Raw genomic sequence first — 23,859 nt, 5'->3', positions numbered from 1 at the left:
GGATTTTCAGGGACAACAAGATGCATACAGTACAACTGAGAAGGAAGCAAGGGAGAGATGTAAGCATTTTTTATGTATGAAGAGCTTGCTAATGGAAACCTGAATTCATCATTATAAGACAATTTAATTCCAGTGTATTGAAAGTATTTACCTTTTGTTTAGCATCTGGAAACAGCACGTACCAAAAGCCACTAATATCAACAACAGCAGTGGTATGGTTGGTATAACAACATAAATTAAATTTGGAATTATACCTACAAGGAAAAAAAGTCTCTCATTAGTATGTACTGTATTGAAAGACGCTGTCCCATCTCACTATATCTATCTATATGCCCACATAGTTCAATTCTGAATTCCTTGTGTAGAAAGACTGCTAATCAATTTTAAAGGAAGATGTGAATATATTAGGAATATAAGAATAAGCCCCCAATATTTTATGAAAATGATGTCCAGAAGGTGCATACTGTAGTTTTCCTTATAAGATTCATATCTCATTATACTTACACTGCAGCAAAAATATACACTCGATTACATGCTATGGGCTGAATAGTCACAGTTCTTATTCAACCATGCAAGGGAGTAAGAGAGCATAAGCCCCAGGTCCACTCCCCACTCCCATTCCCATTTACAGCTCTCATGATTGTGACTCTGGCTACATCTACACTACAGGGGGGGGGGGTCGATTTAAGATACGCAAATTCAGCTACGCGAATAGCGTAGCTGAATTCGACGTATCGCAGCCGACTTACCCCGCTGTGAGGACGGCGCCAAAATCGACCTCCGCGGCTTCCCGTCGACGGCTCTTACTCCCACCTTCGCTGGTGGAGTAAGAGCGTCGATTCGGGGATCGATTGTCGCGTCCTGACGGGACGCGATAAATCGATCCCCGAGAGGTCGATTTCTACCCGCCGATTCCGGCGGGTAGTGTAGACCAGGCCTCTTTCTGGCTGAGGGGGAGAGCAGGAGCTACTCATCTGACCCACTCTGCAGTGAAAAAATGGAAAGGAATGGATGCAGGGTTCGGCAACGTTCGGCACGCGGCTCACCAGGGTAAGCACCCTGGCGGGGCGGGCCAGTTTATTTACCTGCTGACGCGGCAGGTTCGGCCGATCGCGGCCCCCACTGGCCGCGGTTCGCTGTCCCGGGCCAATGGGGGCGGTGAGAAGCCACGGCCAGCACATCGCTCGCCCGCGCCGCTTCCCGCCGCCCCCATTGGCCCGGGACGGCAAACCGCGGCCAGTGGGAGCCGTGATCGGCCGAACCTGCCATGTCAGCAGGTAAATAAAACTGGCCCGGCCCGCCAGGGTGCTTACCCTGGCGAGCCGCATGCCAAACGTTGCCGACCCATGCTATATACCATAGCACTAGTGTTAAACACAGGCTCTTTGCATGCCATGCATTGAAAAGCATAGTACCTATTTATTTATTTCATTTCTTTATTTATAATTACAGCATCTGCCCTTGAGTGCTCAGATGAAAAATTGCTCTGAGAAACTAAGCAAGTGTAAATGGAGATCAATAGTTGGTGGTGACTGTTGTTGCTTATCTTTCCCATGCACCATTGTAAGCCCCATGTTTTACTTCTCCATTAGCTAGCATTTTTCAGGATTTTTTTTTCTTTCTCGGTCTATTAGCATTCTCGTTATATATTCAGAGAGCAGCACAACAATGATGACATTTTAAAATAAAATGTTATTCTTTAAAATAACAACAATGGCAACAAAATAATTCACTGATTCATGTAAAAGTATCCTGGGGGGCAGGTAATGGGACACGTGGGCATTCATAACAAGGGAACTGATTCAAATTCAGCTGAGATGGACAGTAGTGGAACGTTATTGCCATCTGTCAGCTGTTCAGTGAACCAAGGACCCAATACTGCAAGATGTTGAGCTGCTCCAGAGAGATGTTGAGTGCCCTCAATGCCCACTGAAGTCTATGAGAGTTGAGGGAATTTAGCACCTCTCAAGAACTGCTTGGAACCATGCAGGATATCAACCTATACATTAAATGAATTGGTGGGTCTCTGAGCAGTTCTTAGTGGGTAGATGGCCCCATCCCAAAAAACAATACCAGAGTTGGCACTTTTCTTGGCAGTTTTTCAGATGCTCTCAACCTAGAGATGATCCCTCCTGATAGGGGTTGGGGCACATGGGGAACCTTGCTGTACCTTGGGGCTATTGGGTAGATAACACAACACTTCAGTCCCTAGAACTATCAATCTGGCACCTTTTGTGAGCACTAAAATTCAGTTTCTAAAGAGAAAACAAGTGTCTTATGTTTGTGTTAGACTATTTTACACATCTCTGGATTTGACTGTATGGGAGATATTTGAGGCCTGATCCTGTAATCAGATCCACAGTGGCAGAACCCTGTGCCCTGGTAGAGACCCATTGAGTTCAGTGGGGCATTGGTGAGGGGCAAAGGTCTGATCCAGGTTCATGCAGAGCCAATTGCAGTGCTGAAGACACAGTAGCAATATTTGAAATAATTGAGTATTTCCTCCTCCCTGGCTTTCCTCCCAGAAAGCCAATCACAGCCATTGATTCCTGCAAGCACAACTAAGAGAAACTGATCAAAAGTCTTGAATTATTAGTCAAAGGTATTGTGATGGGGTGAACTAGGCTCAGAGGCCCACTGCTGGAGGCCTCAGGGTGCTACCACACTCCATCTCAGGGAGGAGTTGAGTCCTCCCAGTGGCCTAGAGAGGCTGTGGGTCCAGGAAGAGAAGCAGCCAATGAGAGAGGCTGCAGGGAACAGCCAATCATGGCCCAAGAGGGTGATATAAAAGGAGCTGCAGAGCCAGAGTCAGGTAGTTGCTGCCTGGAGCTGAAGGAATGAGGACTGTGTTCCTGGCTGGCTGAAGGAGCAGCAGTACCATGGACAGATCAGTTGCTGGCAAGAACCAGGGAGCAAGAGGGAGCTCCTGGCTGGCTGCTGGGACTGAAGCTAGAAGAACAGCTGGGGCCTGAAAGGGTGAAGAGTTTAGGAAGCCCTGGAGGCATGGCCCCATACCAGGATTGAGGGACTATTTGAGGCTAGCCCAGAAGGGGCTGCCAGACTGATTAAGGACTGAGCCCAGGGAGGGCTGCAGGAAGACAGTGCCTCCAGGGAGGAAGCCCTGGGGGGTCTGGCCCCATACCAGGGCTGGGACTATTTAAAGACTGAGCCCAGGGAGGGCTACAGAGATACCAATGGAGGGGTACTGGGATAGGCCCCTGGTGGACTATATACACAAGAAGGAGTCTGTTTTGTTTCACATACAGATTGCATGTATGACTTGGCCAGAGGGCTGAGTTGTTGAAAACCTGCCTAAGAAACCACCTACAGAGGTCACCACAGACTAAGAGAGTGAAGGCACATGCACCTGGCCAGGGGGCACTCATGAGAAGTGGATGCCACCCCTTACAGGTATATTTTCAGCAGAGCTCTTAGGAATAAACTGTCTAATTCCCATCAACAGGGGAAGTTGCATATCTCATTCTAATTCCCTCCATCCTCTGTTACTATTTTACTCCGAACATTAAAACCCTATGAATACATTACCTGTTTCAGTAACAACTACATGAGAATTATCTTCTGGTTTGTTTTCATCATAAGGCTTTCCTGCTGCCACTGATGGAAAAACCTCTGAAAAAGAAGTTAAACAGATTTTAAAAATAACAACCATAGAAAGAGGGGTTATTACATATTGTAGCATCTGTTCATAGTTTTTTTACATTTAAAACAGATTCATATTTGTTATGTGAACTGTTTCAGCATTGAATAAGTTATTGGAAGTAAATGTGTCTACAGAACTTTAGTGTGTTGTTAGGATTAAATATGGAATAGGAATTAAAAGCAGCAGTGTTTTGAACTACATCCATATATTTGTAACTACATCTGCAAATATTCCTCTCTGCAGGATTCTCTTTTAATATGTTCCACTACTAACACAAGTCTGTTTAAAAAAATAAAAAACTATGTAACTTTCCTGGAGCCTGTAAATGATTCATGAGATTATGTCTTTGCCAGTGCAACTCAAGCTAAAAGTTTTTTTTAAAGTTTCTTACCATAATCTGTGTCTGTTCTGTCACCTAGTTCTTTTTCTAGGACATTATCTGTTAAATCAATAGTTTGACAATGAAAGAGTAAGAGTAATAAAACAGACGTCTTTTACATTGTTTTACACATAGTGCCATAGCTCAAAACTATGCTCCCATGTTCATTAAAAAACACAATTATTGCAGAGTTCTTTAACTTCATATTTCAATATTTGGCAAGCACCTTTCTGAAGAATGTTTGATACAAAACATTAAAGTTAAGGGTTGGTATCAAACTACTTCTAGTCCATACTTCTGTACAAATCTAGATAAATAGGAATGCTGCAGTTTTGCCTTAAGCAATTTTTTTTCTGGTGGAATCTACTAGTTTATTGGATGAATAATTGAAACCCACCCTTTTCTTGTGTCAGATATAATTTGAATATAGCTTTTCTTAACATCTCACTTCTCTTATAGTCAGAGGATCCTAGAACATACTAAACTACTATTATATAATTAAGATCAACATCCTTTCAAGGTGAATGAGATTCAAACCCACAGCTAGTACTGTGACGTTAAACATCATCAAGGGAGTCTCTCCCACCCCACCCCTGAAGATATTACTTAGATAGAAAACAAAAAATTGCAAGTGAACATATGTCGATTAGGCTTGGAGGCTGACTGAGTAAGATTGCCTAATGAATCACAGAGCCATACTCAGAGCATGAATTTTGATAGTTTGATTGTAAAGATGAAAAAACAAGATCTGTTTAAGTACTTCAGAAGTAGGAAGTTTGAGGAATGGAGATCAATTGGTTTTCCTACTCTGATTTTTCTAAATTTGTAAATCTCACTGAAATTGAAACAGTGACCCTAATCTGTATACAGACTGTTGAGATTTACTGTCTAAAAGGTGTAAATGACATTCAAGTTTGTAATGTACACCTTGTCACTTTTGTGGTTAGAGGTTGATTGTGTAAGAAGCAATTGGATGGGAATCTCTGCAGGTTCAGATTAAACACTGAAACTCTGGTTCAGTGTGGGGTTTTACATGTAGCCTGGCTCTGATGAGGATGGTTTACAACCTGCTTGTTTTTTGTATGCAGTTTGGCTAAATTTATACTGGGATTTGTATGTTCTCTTTGTGGCCACAGTGGACAATTTAAGACTCAGTAATGCTTTGAGTAACATAATCCTGGTAAGAAATGTGGTGTTTATCTACTGCCAAGCATGACTACTATAACTAAAAAATGATTATAGCCTCAAATTCAAGCTTGCTTCCAATTTCCTTGTTCTGGCTGTCCAGTTTTAAGTCTCCTCAACTGAAATATGCAGGATCCAGAAAAGATTCCCATGTCATTTCTGGAGGTTAAGCCAAACTGAAAAATCCTTGGCCTCTTGTGTCCTCATCTGAGCTGGTGTGCCTGTGTGTAATTTTCTTCCTGTTGCGCTGGACCTCCCTGAATTCCATTTACCTGTATTCATTTTACAGATCGGCTAAGTGACATTTTCAAGACATCACAGAAAGTCAGTGACAGAGCCAGAGGGCGAGAACTAGCATTACTTGAAAATGGTGAAAATATTTTGGCAACATTTCACATAAAAACATTCACAGTTTTCAAGTTCTTTCAGTACAGTTTTCCTCAAAATATTGAGGATCCCCAAATCCCCAACATTTTCTGCCAAAGCAGTGACTTTTCTGTTAACGTATACCACATGTGAAATCTGACTTTAGCTTTTTCTTACCTGGACTATACTTGCAGATAAAATTGTGCTTCATGTTGCATCTGTCGTCATTCCACTGGTAAAGGTAAGCCCCCCCCAGGCCAGGGTTTGCAGTTGGTTGATGATACATCACAACACAAGCTTCACTTCCACAGGAAGGCTCATCCGTATACCAATTTCTAGCAGTGCATATAAATCAAAATGTTCAAAATCTTGCAGATAAAAGGCCCACCATATCATCTAATAAAACCATTCACAAGCAACCAGAAATGCCATAATCTAGTGAAAGTTATAGTACATAGGCTCCATTGTCCCTTAAAGCAGAATAAGCTGCATTTCCCTCCATCTCCTGCATGGAACAGCGGGGGGGTCTACTACCAGTCTTGCAGATCTTGGAGCATCTTCCTGCAGTCAAGAAGCATCCATGCAGATGTTCCTTCCTTCCCTTCTGACGCCTGCTTTCCCTGCCACCTACCCACAGATGCCCTGCAGATTATGGTTCCTGAATGTTGCCATTTGTTCTACTGGTCTTTAGCTGAATCAGGAAATCTAATGGGGTTTCCAAAATCTGGGGTGTGGGCAGAGTGAGTTACTCTAAATAGTCTGCACTAAATTATGCAGCTGTTGGCCTTCTAGTTTGGGGGCCAGAATCCAGCAGAGTTTGGTTGCCATTTCCTCCCCACCCCCCTCCTTCCAACTCCACAGAGCTGGAAGCCTGTGGAGCCCTTACTTCTATGAGGCTGAGGGTAGGGGCTGAGACAAGCATGCCACAGAGATATCCTTCCATATCTCCAAGTGCATATCCATTGGCTCAGCCTCCTCTTTGTGTGAAGAAGGAGCAGGGGCATGTTATTAGCCCCACTGACGAACTTTTCTATATGCTTCAATTCACAAAACATTTGACTTTTTTGGGTGCTGCACACACTGTGTTTCCCTCCATAAACCCTTGAAACTATAGGCAATCTCCCAGACTTTCACCTGAATGATGAAATGGTTCCATCAGTCCACTGGTAGAGCTCAGGGCAAGCACTTGATGTTGCTTGTCCCTCTCCGCTTCTCCACAATCCAATCCAGAAGTCACCATCAGAAATCCCAGAGCCTGACTTAGTGAGGTTTTGTAACATGTTTTCTATGAGCTTCTGTTCAGCTTCACTTTCCAGACTTAAAAGCACACCACCGTCGATTTCACAGGCGTGGCGGGCCTCCTGGAAGCCCACACGTCTTGACAAGTCCTGGAAGTAGGCTATCTTGTAACAGGGATGCTTGATATCTCCATAACACACTTTTTGACCTTAAATACAGTGACAAAGAAGATGAATAATATTTCTACTTGCCACGTGCTGAAGGAAGTCATGCTTTATTTTGATTGGGTTAATGCTGCTGAACCCCCATCTCCAATTTTAACACTGCTGGTGTCATGCACATCTTGGTCCCTGTCCTAAAATCCCTAAGCAGATGAAAGTCCCATCAAAACCATTGAGAATCCCTTTGACAACTATGGGAATTTTCCTTGCTTAAGGACTGCAGGGTTGGGCCCCTTCCTTAAAAGTAGTATTTGTTTTTTTTAAAAATACTGTATGTAGGACCAATCCCACTTCTATTGGCATGAATGGCAAAACTCTATTTGACTTTAATAAACACAAAATTAGGCTCTAAATTTCCATTGTAAAAAGGAAGTCATGAGTTTCTTCAGTCAGTTATCTAATCCTGCTTGTTTGGATTCCCCAGTATTTATAGTTTTACCTCTATGTCCTGGCATGTTCAATGCAGTCAATGGAAACTACAGATGGCACCTGAGACCATAACAATACATAGCCAAGCAGAACAATATAATCAAAATATTTTCAGAAAGCATCAAATCTAATGTGTCCCCACAAACAAATATTTACTTAAACTTCAGTTGATAAATCTGTTTAAAGGATCAAACCAAACGATCCAATGACTCTTTTTTTATGAAACTGCAAGGTAAAGAAAGTGAAACTGCACTTATTATATATTTACTTTCTTCCAAAAGCAGTTGAAATGTGTGCTTACCATACTGTATTTGCTATTGACCTCTTTTAGAACTTATGCTTTGAATCTAAAATGACAAATGATTCGAATCAGAGCAAATCAGTGGTGTCATCTGTATATATAATGTGGTGAGTGCTGCTGAAGCCCATTCATGTTTTAAAATGTACCAGCTGTATGTATAGTGATCTTGATTTTATCTTAAAACTTTACACAATTTCTTTTAGACTCCTTGTAGTTGGACTAACTAAAAGCCTCTTTTAAAAGAATCATTTTTTCTTGTCTATTCCAATTCCAACATAGAAAATGTGCAAATTATAGTATTTTGTAAAGTTAACAAAGGCCTTACAGAAGTAATAAGAAATTACTATAATTATCTAGACTGTTTGAACACAAGCAGAAAACAATTTTACCATTAAACCTGTAAAAAATAAGCTGTTCATAAGCCATATTTGTTGAAGAGGAGCACAAATTATTATTTTTACTTGAAAAAATCCACCTCTTTTGTATACTTCAGTTTTTAACCATAATAAATGTTAACAGATCTAGGTAAACACCCCAGTGATTTTATATCTGAAAAAGTTTTATCCTATTTAACTTGATAAATGTATACGTTTTTGTAATTAGGACACAGAAACATCATCATACAACTTAAATTTAATTTTCCCTAAATGTTTTTCCATACACAAAGTGTAACCATATTCTTTCAATCAAAATGGCCTTTATACTATATTAAGAGAATGACAAAACAAGAAATAACAAAAGTAGGTCTTCATGAAAGAGTGAGTACACAGTGGGTCTGATTTCCTTCCATTAAGTTATCCTTAATTCACATAAATGTAGAATCAGGCATACTGTGTATGATTCCTCAGAAGCAGGTTGCATTTGCATACTGCATAGTAGCTGCTTCTCTCCATTTAAAGGTGTATAGAGCATAATTCCTGGAACTTCAAGCTAATGGCCAGAATTCATTAAGCAATAGTTAGTATGATCTAATCCATCTAGCTAAGTCCAAAGGTGACTCCCATTGCTACAGATTTTCAATGAAAAACAAATGTGGCTCCTCTGTGTTGTAGGGATGACCACTATATTTAGTTTGGCTACCTCTTTACATTATAAATTATTCTTGTGACCTTTCTGGAAAAGCCCTAATACTTCCATTGTTTGAAGTAGGCCTTTGAAATTCAATAGGGAGAAATCCCTCAGGTTACAGAAGTGCCTTTTCTTTGTCCGATGAAATTCTGTTCAGGTTTGGTGGCGGTATAAACTTTAGAAAAATCATCATTTCCCTTCTGTCACTTTGGTAGGCAGCAAAAGTGTGACAGCTTGCCAAAATAATAACCCAACATGAATACTCTAACCTAAGGCCAGGCTTACACCAGCTCCACATACTACACAGACCACCCTTCAAGAAGACAGCTTCCTCAAGAGTTGGGGGACAGAAATTCTGACAGGACTTGCCCTGACAATGCCTCCCAGATTCTGCACATGGCTCCAGAGGTCCAGTCCTGTCTCCTCTCCCAAGATAATAGCTTTTTCCTCCTTCCTGCTAAAGAAATAAGTCCTGTAGTTCTAGTTGTGCTGCAGTGCTGAAGATTCAGGGTTCAAACCCTAATAATGATGCACATTGAGGAGTTATTATAGATGTGCATAACAGAATTTGATTTTTACCCAGTTCCTTTTAAAAATTATTTTCCTTAAAAAAACAATAATACAGTCAAAGAACATTATTAAAGTTGCAAAGTCAAGCATTCAACAGTTAGGAAATGTGAACATTAGTATTGCCCTGTGCCATTTAACTTAACTTATGCCATTTGTACACATGCATTATCATACAGCCATTAATTATATAATCACATACTATTTTTTCCACTGGACCTCTGCCTCATTCAGTGCACAAGATGGACCATGCACAGGAAAGGAGACAGCTGTTGAATATTTTTATCCTCACCATTCAATGAGTAGCCCCTGCTTTATTTAATGCAAAACATCCCAAGACTGAAATCAATACTAAATTATTTAGGTTGCAAGAATCTTTATAATGGAAAATGTTAGGTGATCTAAATAGAGAGGTAAACCTATAAACTTGAATTGAAAAGTATATATAGATTCTAAAGACTCATTTGTCCAGTGACTTATTCTTCTAACTTTCCAGTTAAATATTAGGGATTTATTCTCCTCTTCTTCTGTGCACCTGGCTCCCAAGAGGCAGGTCTGCATGATGGGGACTTCCTATTAAGAACAGATAGGCCTGTCACCAGAGCTGATCCAGAGAACAGAAATGTGTGCTATCTGCTGGGAGCTGTGATTCGGGATGTGGTCCTGAGATTGAAGAGGATCCTAACTAGAGCAGGAAAGAATCTACTGATTGTCCTTCTTGCATAGATTCTTGCCAGAACATACAAAGGAAGGCTATGCCAGGCTGGGGAAGACACATAAAGAAATGGAGGCTCAAGTGATCTTCAGTGGGATTCTGTCTCTAGAGGAGAAGACAAGACAAGACAAGATTATGATCATCAACAGATGGCTCAGGTAGTGGTGCTATAAGGAGGGCTTTGGGATGTTCAACAATTAGGAGGCAATGATGGACAGAAGACTTTTCTCATAGGATGGACTCCACCTAAGTAGAGAGGGAAATAGACTTCAGGTATGGAGGTTGTCACAACTGATTAAAAGAGCTTTAAACTAGGAATTTGAGGGAGACAGTTGGGAAATGCTCATGTAATTGCCATGCCTCTAACATTGAGTGGGAAGAAAATCAAGTAAGAGAGGATACAGCATTGGAAAAAGGAACAACAGAGGGTAGGAGATTGGACATCAAGAGGAAAGATGGTGCCAATATCAATGACAGTAATAGTCAGGTAGGTGATACTAACAGTGAAATCACTGTACCTAATAGGGCGAGGAATGTGGGTGAAGCCAAACAGAAACAACTAAGATGTCTGCACACCAATGCAAGGAGCCTGGGTAACAAAATGGAGGAACTAGAACTACTGGTACAGGAAGTAAAACCAGCTATTATAGGGATAACGGACACATAGTGGAATAGTAGTCCTGAATACAGAATAGAATACAGGTATTGAAGGGTGTGTGCTGTTCAGGAAAGACAGAAATAAAGATAAAGATGGTAGAGTAGCATTAGATATTGTGATAGACCCAGGCCAGTTGGGTACAGCAGAATAGCAGAAGGCAGATATACTGGCCACTGGATTAACAGTTTTCTGTTCCCTGACTGACCAGAGCAGGGGCTGCTCCAGGCTAATGAGAACACCTGACTCCAATTAACCTGCAAAGAGTCAGGTGAGGCCATTAAGCTAATGTGACCACTTGACTCTAATTAAGGCCCCGCTGATACTATAAAAAGGGCTCACTCCAGTCAGGCAGAGGAGAGCCAGGGAGCCAGAGGAGAGGAAGTGTGGCTGAAGGACTGGTTAATGAAGACACCCTCAAGTTATTGATAAGGGAGCCCTAAGGTAAGGGAGAAGCAGGAGACCTGTGGGGAAGTGGCCCAGGGAAATATAGCAACTCTGGCAGTGAAAGGTTGGCTGCCAACAGCTGCTACCATTAAGGTCCCTGGGCCGGAACCCGGAGTAGAGGGTGGGCCCGAGTTCCCCCCAACCCACCACTACAGGAACACCTCCTGGGAGGGGAAGTCAGGCCCCTGTCAGGACAGGAGGCTAAACTGTTCTAAAACAAGCCCTAGGGACAACAGAGACTGTGGGAATTCTCTCACCAACCTCCTTGCTGGCTTGTGATGAAAAGGGCTCAGTAGACTGTAACCCTGGCCCTAGAGAGAGAAGGGCTACATGGAGGGTCACAGAGAGCCACTGAGGCTAGCATATACCGCCTAGAAGCGCAGGACCCACGGGGACAAGGTCAGAGCTCTGCCACAATATTAATGATGAGGTAGACTGTAAAGAAATCAGAAGTGATGGAATGGATGAAACAGAATCTGTTTGCATCCCAATCACTTGGAGAAATAAGGTAAAAGAGGCTCTACTGGGATACTACTTAGGCAAAGGAAATGCAAACGATCTAATCTGTTCAGTAAAGCAGTTGATAAAGTTCCACATGGGAATTTATTAGTCAAACTGGAGAAAATGGGGATTAATATCAGAATCTAAAGGTGGGTAAGGAACTGGTTAAAGGGAAGGCCACAATGGGTCATACTGAAAGATGAACTGTCAGGCTGGAGGGAGGTTACTTGTGGAGTTCCTCAGGCATTGATCTTGAGACCAATCTTATTTAACATTTTCATCAATAACCATGACATAAAATGTGGGGATTTGCTAATAAAATTTGTGGATGATACCAAGTTGGGAGGTATTGCCAATATGGAGAAGGACCTGAATATCATACGGAAGAAGCAAGAATATCATACAAGAAGATTTGGATGACCTTGAAAACTGGAGTAGCAGAAATGTAAATAGTGCAAAGTGCAAAGGTCATGCACTTAAGTACTAACCACAAGAATTTTTGCTATATGTTGGGGACATGTCAGTTGGAAGCTGTGGAGGAGGAGAAAGATCTGGGTGTATTGGTCTACCATAGGATGACTATCAGCTGCTCATGTGATGCAGCCATGAAAAAGGCAAATGCAATCCAAGGATGCATCAGGCAAGGTATTTCCAGTAGAGCTAGGAACGTGTTATTACCATTATATAGGGCATTGGTGAGACCTCTTCTGGAATACTGTTTGCATTTGTGGTCTCCCATGTTTAAGACAGTGAATTCAGATGCAGAGAAGAGCTGCTAGGATGGTCAGAGGAATGCAGACCCTATCTTATGAGAGGGGACTTAAGGAGATTGTCTTATTTAGCCTAACAGAATGGAGGCTGGGGGGAGATATGATTGCTATCTATAAATACGTCAAAGGAATCAACATCAGAGATGATGAGGAATTATTTAAGTTAAGGACCAATGTTGGTACAAGAACTAATGGATATAAACTGGCCATCAAAAAGCTTAGGCTTGAAATTAGACAACAGTTTCTAACCATCAGTGGAGGGAAGTTCTGGAAAAGCCTTCCAAGGAGAGTAGTGCGGGCAAAAAACCTATCTTGTATTAAGAGTGAGATTGATAAATTTTTGGAGGAGGTGGTATGATAAGGTTGCCTACAATGGCATATGGCCCATCCACTACTACTATTAGCAAATATCTCCAATGGCCACAGATGATACAGTAGAGAGCGAGGGCTCTGAGTTGCTACAGAGAAACCTTTCCAGGGTCTGGCTGGTGGGTTTTGCCCACATGCTCAGGGTCTAACTGATCGCCATATTTGGGTCAGGAAGGAACTTTCCCCCAGGTCACATTGAAAGAAAGGGTTTTTCACCTTCCTCTGCAGATGGGGCATGGGTCACTTGCTGGTTTGAGCTAGAGTAAATGGTGAATTCTCTTTAACTTGAAATCTTTAAATCAAGATTTCAGGACATCAGTAACTCAGCCAGAGGTTATAGGCCTACTGCAGCAGGGGTGGGTGAGGCTCTGTGCAATGTGCAGGAAGTCAGATTAGATGATAATGATGGTCCCTTTTGGCCTTAAAATCTGAGACCTTAATAGGAGATGTATTGGTGATGATAGATTACTGATGATCATGATTTCACAAGAGTTACTTCATCACCTAAGGTCAAATGCATCCCCCTTATCAAGCTGGAGCAGCCAGGCTTGGTACAATAGGGGATACTTCCTGAGGGCTGTGATGGGGAGAGGGCCATCCCAGGCCATGGAAAAACAGTGGAGCCTCTCTGGAGATGTTACTTCAGTCCTTATTGCTGTGTCCCCAGTTTGTGAAACCTAAGTGGATCCATATCATGATGGATACACTGAACCTCTCCTCCCCCAAAGGCCACTGTACTGAGTTGCAGAGTGAGCCCCCTTGGAGCTGGTGTGCAAAATATAAAGGAATGTGCAGGCTCCTGAGACCTTTTCTATGTGCAAAGTTTCACAGGTTTAACTAACCATGAGATTTCTAAACCCATTTAGTTAAACCCATGCAACCTCGTGTGTGGACACTCTTATGCCAATTTTAAACCCTGTTTGTATTACTTTAGTCAATATGCATGTCCACACTGGAGTATGCACTGGTTTAACTCATTCAGTTTTTAAAGTGACCTCTCCTTCATCTAGTACCTTTCGCAGCTGTGGCAAAAGGCATAGGTTTTGTTCCTTAGACTATCAGGCTAATAGCTATTCCCAAGGCACAGTGTCTATAGAACACCACAGAGGAAACAGTCTGTGAATAGCTGTAAGTGGCATGTTTTGGGATCCAGCCCCTCATGTGCAAATGAAACACCTGAAATCAGATGGTAGGTTCTTCAGAGAAGGTTGTGAAGTCCTCTGTGCTCTAGCTAAATTAGTTCCTGACGTTCAAGCAGTGACCTACTCTAAATCCTCTTCTTTTATGCTTCTGAAGAGGAGTTTCATCATCTTTGCTGCTGCAGCAGAAGTCATTCAATGTGCTAATGGAAATCTGGAATTGTGTATTAATGGCTGGTAAATCAGCTGACATTTTAGTGCCCTTCTCTGAGCATGCTGCGATGTCAGCTGCTTGAGTTTCATTTTTAGCAATTTTGTCTCTCTGTTATTCATCATCTACAAAGCAGAAATGATCTGACAGTGAAAAATGGTAGCATGTACTGCACACAGTATTGCAGACAAAATGGGTAGTAAAACATTGACTATGAGCTGCTTAACCTTTTCGTAACAAGAACTTTAAAATGGGTAACTACCCACAATTAATTTAAAGTAATGTATTGGATAATTCTATGTCAGACATTTAGAATCAGATTCTCCCACCATTATAATTCTTGAGTAGACCTTAATTTTGCAAGTAATTTCATGGGAATGAAGGAGGCTACTGCAAAATAACATACTACTCAATCGGAATATAGGTGGCAGGATCAGGACCTTATTACCTAAGGACAAAAATCTGGACCGTGTTGCATGAATGATGTAAGAGGACACAAGAAATCTCTTCCATCCCCAACTGGGCACCTGGGCAGGGATAGGGCAGTATGCAGATCTTGTATTCCCTTGAACACTAGGCTGACTAATGCACCAGATAAGACCCAAATATGTGCTCTTTTTATTATCATATGACATGTTCAGCCATCTTGAGGTTATAGACAGGCCCCTGGCTTCTTACCATTAGGCAGCAGGTACTGTGGGCAGAAGAACAGAAACGTATACAGTTCCTTTTATTGGAGTGTGTTACATCGCGCCCCAGCCCTGCTCCCTAAGCTATCCTGCCTTGTGCAGACAGACTAGCTCAAAACATTCCATTCTTACTAACCTTACACCACTGAGAGGAGCAAGCACTGGATTTTGCCCTTAATTTTTTCCCCCAAGAATCATTTTTTTCATCCTACATGCTTGTGAAACAGACATAGTCCTACTGAAACTTGCTTTACAAATCAAATGTCCTTACCCCTATTATTAACACCTTCCATTCCTAAAACTGGAACCCTTTGAAAAACATCCAATTTATATATCCAACACTTACATTATTCACTTTTTGTACTTTATTCAAACTGAACTATTGCAAAAAAGCTAGTCAGTTTCCTGTCCTGGCGCTCACGTACCAGCACAATGACATGATATTTTGAAGACAAACACCAATCAGAAAAAAAAAGCAATTGTCATCTGAATATTTTAAATTTAATTTAAAAAATTCTACCAATATTAATGTCAGCAAAGCAATTCTCTGAAAGAAAAAAACGAGGAAACAAAGACAATAATTCAGTAGTGCTTTTATATATTTAGGTTCCAGGAGGTCAATTAATTTCATATTGGCATGGTAATGCATTATTAAATGGGAATACTAAATGCTTTTAAGTCTGCACTTATAAGTAACTTCTGCCAAAATCTTGTTGAGAACCAGGATCATCAATCAGAACTGCACCGCTCGAGGAATTGTAGCCAAGGCTTTCAGAAGTGTTCAGTGATTTGGGGTGCATTTAATTTGTAGATGCTTAACTTACAACACATTAAAGGGCCTGATTTCTAGAGGGTAGGGGATCAGCGGTTTCTGAAACAAGGCGCCTTTTAGATGTCTCAAGGTGGGCACCCAAAATTACTTTTCACTTTTGGAAATCTTGGACAGTCTTTGCTTGGAGTGTCACTATTTACTAATCCACTGCCTGTGGCCATGGATGTTCAGAGGGATCCTGCCGCAGCGATGAAGAATACTGGCTCACACAAGTCCTCCCAGGAAATGCACACTACAACAGAAGCTCTGATTCCATTTCAATGAATGGTGCACTCCCCTTCCTTTGAGCCCAACCCTCACCTCATCCTCCCTTCCTCCATTAGCACTCACAGGGGTATTAGCAGGAAGCAGTGTCTTAATTCCCTCTCCCTCCTCATATTGTGCAGCCACATAGGACCTACCATGACATAGTCCATTAACTTTTTGTGCCATGGGTCATTTAAAAAAACTTATTTTCAGTAAAAAGACAACAGGTTGGAACTGTTGCAAAGGAAAACTGGATACTTAATACCTGTTGGACTGTCCCCATGAAATTTAGCCTTAAGAATTCAGTGTTATACCAGACAGTAGCAATGCTCTATCAGAAGTAAAGTCTCTTAGTTTCATATGATCAGATGATGTCACTCCTAGCTTGGACCTCACTTGAATTAGCTCATATTGCTCATTTGAAGTTTTGACTTGTGGGAAATTATACTTTGTTCCTACTCACCTCCTTAGCTATTTTAAAGGAGGTATGGGTTTTCATTAACTCAATTCTTTCTGTTCTAATTTCCTCCCACTTGATATGAAGCCTACACTAGTCAGCTGCCCCCTTCCTTCACTTGTTCACTGCTATTGCTGGTCAACATCATATCCTATCATATCATTTTAATTCCTTGAGGAAATTTCCTTCTGGGTGACTTTAATTGGTAACTCTACTTTTTATCATACACTTCTTTTGCTTTCACTCTTCTTATTTCTTCCCTAACTCAGAGATGACACTGCTTTGGCCATCATTCCCCCCCGCCCAAATCCTGTGCTTTTTCCTGCCTGATCAATTTCTTCTTCCCTTTCCTCTCCCTTTCTCACTCCCTTCTTGTTCTTCCCACTAACTCACTTGATGGAACCGCTTGTCTTCAGCTCGGTTCCTATACTCTGATTCTTTTTCTCATTTAAAGTCCCTAGCATCTTACTTTAATTTAACATCTCTTGACCTTTTCTTTCATTGAGCCCTGATATTTTCCATTGGCTCTAGTGCTCCTCTTACATCTGAGTTCTTACTTTCTCCTGTCTGTTGGCTCTGTATTACCTCTGTTGTTAAATTCAGTGAGCTGATCTTCCTGAGTGAACACCCTGGGTGAAAAACCTAGCAAGTTGACTAACATGCTTTTAAATCTGCCTTATCCTTTCAAACTGGGCTATTTGCAGTCTTTTATCCAAGGCCCAATTACTGTAGTTATTCACATAAGCGTTTTGCTTCATCCTTTGCCCCCTCAACCACCCAACTTCTTCCACGTCCTCATTACTTTTCACCTCTTATCACTTTATCTGGTGTTTAGTGAGCAAAGTTGCTCTTGTTTGCAAAGACTTTGGTCCTTCTCTTGCTCCTTTCCTAACCTCCATCTGCATCTCTCTCTACTTTCCCTCCATCCTTGGGACTGAAATTGTAATATCTAAACCTTACATCATAAAAAACAAAACAAACAAACAAAAGCCTTACATACACATAGTCCATAATAAGCAGTATATCCTCTGGGCAGTTTGAAGAGATTTGATTATACAATACAATAGTTATGCACATTTGTAAATATTCCACAGTGCATCTGCCATGGGAAATTATGTGCTAGCTTTAAACAAAAGCACATGCCCTTTTCACTCTCCCCCGAAGGTAACTATGGAGGATGTAACCCCAGACTCTAGGGATCATGTGACTATAGTTTGGGAGCAGGACTATATAAAGCCACAGGAAGCAGATACTTCAGGGAGCTGTCAGAATTATTCTGGGTCTTTCTATTCAGGTGTGGAAGATTAGGGTCAAGGCAAGACCTGTGAGGGGAGGTTCCTCTTCATCAAGAGGGCTGGAGAAAGAGCAAGGAGAGGCTGGCTGCCAGAAAGGCCCTGGGAGGGAGCCTAATGAGAGTCAGGGGACAGAAGAATCTAGAGAGGGATGAAGCTGGCACCAGTCCTTGTTTAAGAGCCCCAGGCTGGGACATCTGAATAGGATGAAAGGAAACTCCCCCACCAGCTCTGCATCAGCGTGAAGACCTGGGGAAGGGTGGAGGGTTACTGAGCCAGGGGAGATCCAGGGAAGAGGGGCTGAAGGTTGTTTTGTTTACCTTGGAACGGGAGGACTTTTGCTTTGGTTGGAGGAACAGAAGCACCAAAAGTCACAGGAAAACTGAGGTATGAATTATTTTACGGTCAGAGGGAGCCTATATTATCCGAAGGGAACCAGAGACACAGCAGCGAAACTGAGGTAAGAATATACGAACTGATGCCAGAAAGGTAAGAATCTGTTACAGGTCCCAAGTGAGAACAGGGGCCTATTGCACCAGGCAGTGTACATCCCTGCCTCAAAGTGTTTACAATCTAAATAGACAAGTCAACATTATTACCCCTATTTGACAAATGGGAAACTGAAGCACAGAGAGATTAAGTGACTTAGCCAAGATGACACAGGAAGTCTGTGGCAGACCTGGGAATCAAACCCAAATTTCTGGAGTTGCAATTCAGAGCTTTAACCCCCAAGGCTATGTGTCCTCTTGCACTGTTCCCTGTGACCACTTCATTTTAATTCGTTTGCCAACCGTTGAATGTGGAGAGGTGCAAAGAAGCTAAAATATTCTATGTTAACTCCATTGAACCCCTCCATATTATATACAAATGCTGGCAAAAGACTACTATAAGATTCATAATCGCTCCCTTAAAATTAAAGACCAAAGATGTGTTACCCCTTATAAATGCAGAAGCTAATTTGGGTGCAGATAAAACCGCAATCAGGGAGACTATTTGCATACTGTATAATGAATTATGATTTCTCTGCCCTAAAACGTGGCTGCTGGACAGAATGGGTATATGAATCTGATTTTTTACTTTGAATGCATTAGAATCATAGAATATCAGGGTTGGAAGGGACCTCAGGAGGTCATCTAGTCCAACCCCCTGCTCAAAGTAGGACCAATCCCCAACTAAATCATCCCAGCCAGGATGTCAAGCCTGACCTTAAAAACCTCTAAGGAAGGAGATTCTACCACCTCCCTAGGTAACCCATTCCAGTGCTTCACTACCCTCCCAGTGAAAAAGTTTTTCCTAATATCCAACCTAAACCTCCCCCACTGCAACTTGAGACCATTACTCCTTGCTCTGTCATCTGCTACCACTGAGAACAGTCTAGATCAGGGGTCGGCAACGTTTGGCATGCGGCTCGCCAGGGTAAGCACCCCAGCGGGCCGGGCCAGTTTATTTACCTGCTGACGTGGCAGGTTCGGCTGATTGCGGCCCCCACTGGCCGTGGTTCACCGTCCCAGGCCAATGGGGGCGGCGGGAAGACGCGGCCAGCACATCCCTCGCCCGCGTCGCTTCTCGCTGCCCTCATTGGCCCGGGACGGCGAACCGCGGCCAGTGGGGGCCGCGATCGGCCGCACCTGCCGCGTCAGCAGGTAAATAAACTGGCCCGGCCCGCTAGGGTGCTTACCCTGGTGAGCCGCGTGCCGAACGTTGGTCTAGATCCATCCTCTTTGGAACTCCCTTTCAGGTAGTTGAAAGCAGCTATCAAATCCCCCCTCATTCTTCTCTTCTGCAGACTAAACAATCCCAGTTCCCTCAGTCTCTCCTCATAAGTCATGTGTTCCAGCCCCCAATCATTTTTGTTGCCCTCCGCTGGACTCTTTCCAATTTTTCCACATCCTTCTTGTAGTGTGGGGCCCAAAACTGGACACAGTACTCCAGATGAGGCCTCACCAATGCCGAATAGAGGGGAATGATCACGTCCCTCAATCTGCTGGCAATGCCCCTACTTATACAGCCCAAAATGCCGTTAGCCTTCTTGGCAACAAGGGCACACTGTTGACTCATATCCAGCTTCTCGTCCACTGTAACCCCTAGGTCCTTTTCTGCAGAACTGCTACCTAGCCACTCAGTCCCTAGTCTGTAGCAGTGCATGGGATTCTTCTGTCCTAAGTGCAGGACTCTGCACTTGTCTTTGTTGAACCTCATCAGATTTCTTTTGGCCCAATCCTTTAATTTGTCTAGGTCCCTCTGTATCCTATCCCTACCCTCCAGCGTATCTACCACTCCTCCCAGTTTAGTATCATTTGCAAACTTGCTGACGGTGCAGTCCACGCCATCCTCCAGATCATTAATGAAGATATTGAACAAAACCGGCCCCAGGACCGACCCTTGGGGCACTCTGCTTGATACCGGCTGCCAATTAGACATGGAGCCATTGATCACTACCCGTTGAGCCCAACGTCTAGCCAGCTTTCTATCCACCTTATAGTCCATTCATCCAGCCCATACTTCTTTAACTTGCCGGCAAGAATACTGTGGGAGACCATATCTAGGGTGACCAGATAGCAAGTGTGAAAAATCGGGACAGGGTGTGGGGGGTAATAGGCTTCTATATAAGAAAAAGCCTCAAATATTGGGGCTGTCCCTATAAAATCGGGACATCTGGTCACCCTAACCATATCAAAAGCTTTGCTAAAGTCAAGGAATAACACATCCACTGCTTTCCCCTCATTCACAGAGCCAGTTATCTCATCATAGAAGGCAATTAGGTTAGTCAGGCATGACTTGCCCTTGGTGAATACATGCTGACTGTTCCTGACCACTCTCCTCTCCTCTAAGTGCTTCAGAATTGATTCCTTGAGTTCCTGCTCCATGATTTTTCCAGGGACTGAGGTGAGGCTGACTGGCCTGTAGTTCCCTGGATCCTCCTCCTTCCCTTTTTTAAAGATGGGCACTACACTAGCCTTTTTCCAGTCATCCGGGACCTCCCCCGATCGCCATGAGTTTTCAAAGATAATGGCCAATGGCTCTGCAATCACATCCGCCAACTCCTTTAGCACCCTCGGATGCAGTGCATCCCTCCCCATGGACTTGTGCTCGTCCGGTTTTTCTAAATAGTCCTGAACCACTTCTTTCTCCACAGAGGGCTGGTCACCTCCTCCCCATGCTGTGCTGCCCAGTGCAGTAGTCTGGGAGCTGACCTTGTTTGTGAAGACAGAGGCAAAAAAAGCATTGAGTACATTAGCTTTTTCCACATCCTCTGTCACTAGGTTGCCTCCCTCATTCAGTAAGGGGCCCACACTTTCCTTTACTTTCTTCTTGTTGCTAACATACCTGAAGAAACCCTTCTTTTACTTACTCTTAACATCTCTTGCTAGCTGCAACTCCAAGTGTGATTTGGCCTTCCTGATTTCACTCCTGCATGCCTGAGCAATATTTCTATACTCCTTCCTGGTCATTTGTCCAATCTTCCACTTCTTGTAAGCTTCTTTTTTGTGTTTAAGATCAGCAAGGATTTCACTGTTAAGCCAAGCTGGTCGCCTGCCATATTTACTATTCTTTCTACACATCAGGATGGTTTGTTCCTGCAACCTCAATAAGGATTCTTTAAAATACAGCCAGCTCTCATGGACTGCTTTCCCCCTCATGTTATTCTCCGGGATCCTGCCCATCAGTTCCCTGAGGGAGTCAAAGTATGCTTTTCTGAAGTCCAGGGTCTATATTCTGCTGCTCTCCTTTCTTCCTTGTGTCAGAATCCTGAACATGGTCACTGCCTCCCACGTTCCCATCCACTTTTGCTTCCCCTACTAATTCTTCCCTGGTGACAGGTTTCAGAGTGGTAGCTGTGTTAGTCTGCATCAGCAAAAAGAACGAGGAGTACTTGTGGCACCTTAGAGACTAACACATTTATCTGAGCATAAGCTTTTCTCCGATGCATCCGATTAAGTGGGTTTTAGGCCACGAAAGTTTATGCTCAAATAAATGTGTTAGTCTCTAAGGTGCCACAAGTACTCCTCGTTCTTTTTGCTGATACAGACTAACACGGCTACCACTCTGAAACCTGTCACCAGGGAAAATTGAAGTCTCCCATGAGAACTAGGGCCTGCGATCTAGTAACTTCTGCTAGTTGCCAGAAGAAAGCCTCGTCCACCTCATCCCCCGGTCTCATTCATGAGACCTTTGTGATCCCAAACCAATAAATAATTTGGAGTGTACCTAAAATATACAGTATGGATAGCTAGTCACTAAAAGTCAGGAAAGAGAGTTCATCTATATCAGGGATCGGCAACCTTTGGCACACGGCTCGCCAGGGTAAGCACCCTGGCGGTCCGGGCCCGTATGTTTACCTGCCGCAACCACAGGTTTGATCGATCACGGCTCCCACTGGCCATGGTGTAGGACTGATGAATGAAATTGTTTTTAATTGTTCACTTTATTAATGCAACTTCATAAGTAAAGTTTTATGAATGAAATAATATTCATTCATAAAACCGGTTACCCCAATAACTGGCTAAATTACAATTAAGATGCCTGTTAAGAGCCATAGCTGTTCAGTCAGCTGCCTCTGTAAGTTTCACTATCAATCCAATTCCTGCTTAAATCACTGAGACTTGCACTGTTTCAGTATTGTAATTTCTGTTCACCATTTATTACACTTGCCTACAGTGTAACTTCTGTTCACCATTTACTATACTTGTCTATATTGTAACTTCTGTTCACTATTTGCCATATTGTAATTCAAACCCCATTTTAAAATGCTTACTCCATTTTGTAAGGGCTTGCTGCAACCTTCATTTTTGCAAACCCTGGTGTAATCTTATTAGTTTAGTTTAAATGTGTGAATGAGGTATGTATGAATGATGGAATCAACCTCCAGCCCCAGCCTGTCCTGATTAAATAGAGTTCAAACACCAACGGCTGAAGATGCAGACAAGAGCCCTAACAAAGTAAGAAAAATCCACCCTAAAAAGAAAAGGTACAATAGAAGGAAGATCAAAGCCCGGTCCGAGGCTGAAAGTCATGTCTGCAACTGACGGGTGATCAATCACCAAACCCAGAGGCAGCATGACACAGCAAGACCTATAGACTCTGGATTCAAACTAAAGCCTACAAAAAGGATGGGTGAGATGGAAAACTTTGGGGAGAAGGGTAACATTCTGCTGCCAACATGGAAGGGCATCGGTGCATTCCCAACAGAGACCCAGCTCGTCCTTGTGCCCGGCTTTCCTGGCCAGTTAGCTGCCACAAGCTACGAACCCAAGCTGCAAACTCAAGCTGCAAACTCAAGCAGGACTGGTAACTATGCAGCAGCTGCAGAACATCTGATGGATGTGTGTGTGTGTGTGAATGTGTGTGTAAGTGTATAGGTATTAGGTATAATGTGTGTGTATAAGAAATAAGTAGTAACAGAAATAAGTAGCCAAACAACGTTGTTTACTGTTATCTTTTATAGTATTATTATATTTACAATAAATGTGGCATCTTTGCCTTATCCCTCTTAATAAGATCCTGCTGGTTTTTATTCTATTGGTATAACAATGGTTCGCTGCTCCAGGCCAATGGGGGCTGCGGGAAGTGGCGGCCAGCACATCGCTCGGCCCGCGCCACTTCCCGCAGCCCCCATTGGCCTGGAGCGGCGAACCGTGGCCAGTGGGAGCCGTGATCGGCCAAACCTGCGGACGCGGCAGGTAAACATACCGGCCTGGACCGCCAAAGGTTTCCGATCCCTGATCTAAATCATTTGAGAAGTTATTCTGGCTTTACAGGTTTTTAATTTTCAAATTAAAACCTAGCAAATATGTTTGAGTGGAAGACTTTGGTTAAGTTCATATGAAAGGCATAAATTTTCTGTATTGACGGTGAATTTCATTTACCTCAGCTATATTATCTATTGGAAAAAAACAAAATAAGAGAGTGGTTTTTAATTTAAAAAATTGTGGGCAATGCAATGATTATTAAAGTGAATGAGTAATTGTATTGGCTAGAACTGACTAGGCATAACCGAGTCAGATTTTGTGAAAGCTATCCCAACAATGGTCTGAATTATTACCAAAATAGCATTCCCCTATAGGTCTTCAGAAGTGAGAGGCTAGTATATTAACTTACTACAACAGAAGAAATAGCATT

At 42.7% G+C, this 23,859-nt stretch overlaps 1 protein-coding gene across 1 annotated transcript in view; it reads right to left on the bottom strand.

Moving 5' to 3' along the window:
* Positions 1-23,859, bottom strand: part of CHODL (chondrolectin) — a 48,570-nt gene that overhangs the window by 3,324 nt on the left and 21,387 nt on the right. Inside the window, exons 2-6 of the mRNA XM_065397463.1 lie at positions 6,726-7,038; positions 5,769-5,926; positions 4,053-4,100; positions 3,547-3,630; positions 152-254 (exon numbers count right to left, since the gene is read on the bottom strand). Coding sequence (XP_065253535.1) covers positions 152-254; positions 3,547-3,630; positions 4,053-4,100; positions 5,769-5,926; positions 6,726-7,038 — 706 coding nt within the window. The remainder of the gene's footprint in view (positions 1-151; positions 255-3,546; positions 3,631-4,052; positions 4,101-5,768; positions 5,927-6,725; positions 7,039-23,859) is intronic.

This window comes from Emys orbicularis, chromosome 1 (genome assembly GCF_028017835.1).
Source record: "Emys orbicularis isolate rEmyOrb1 chromosome 1, rEmyOrb1.hap1, whole genome shotgun sequence".
Taxonomy (NCBI): domain Eukaryota; kingdom Metazoa; phylum Chordata; order Testudines; family Emydidae; genus Emys; species Emys orbicularis.
The sequence above is the reverse complement of the archived record's forward strand: the minus strand, read 5'-3'. Positions and strand labels throughout refer to the sequence as shown.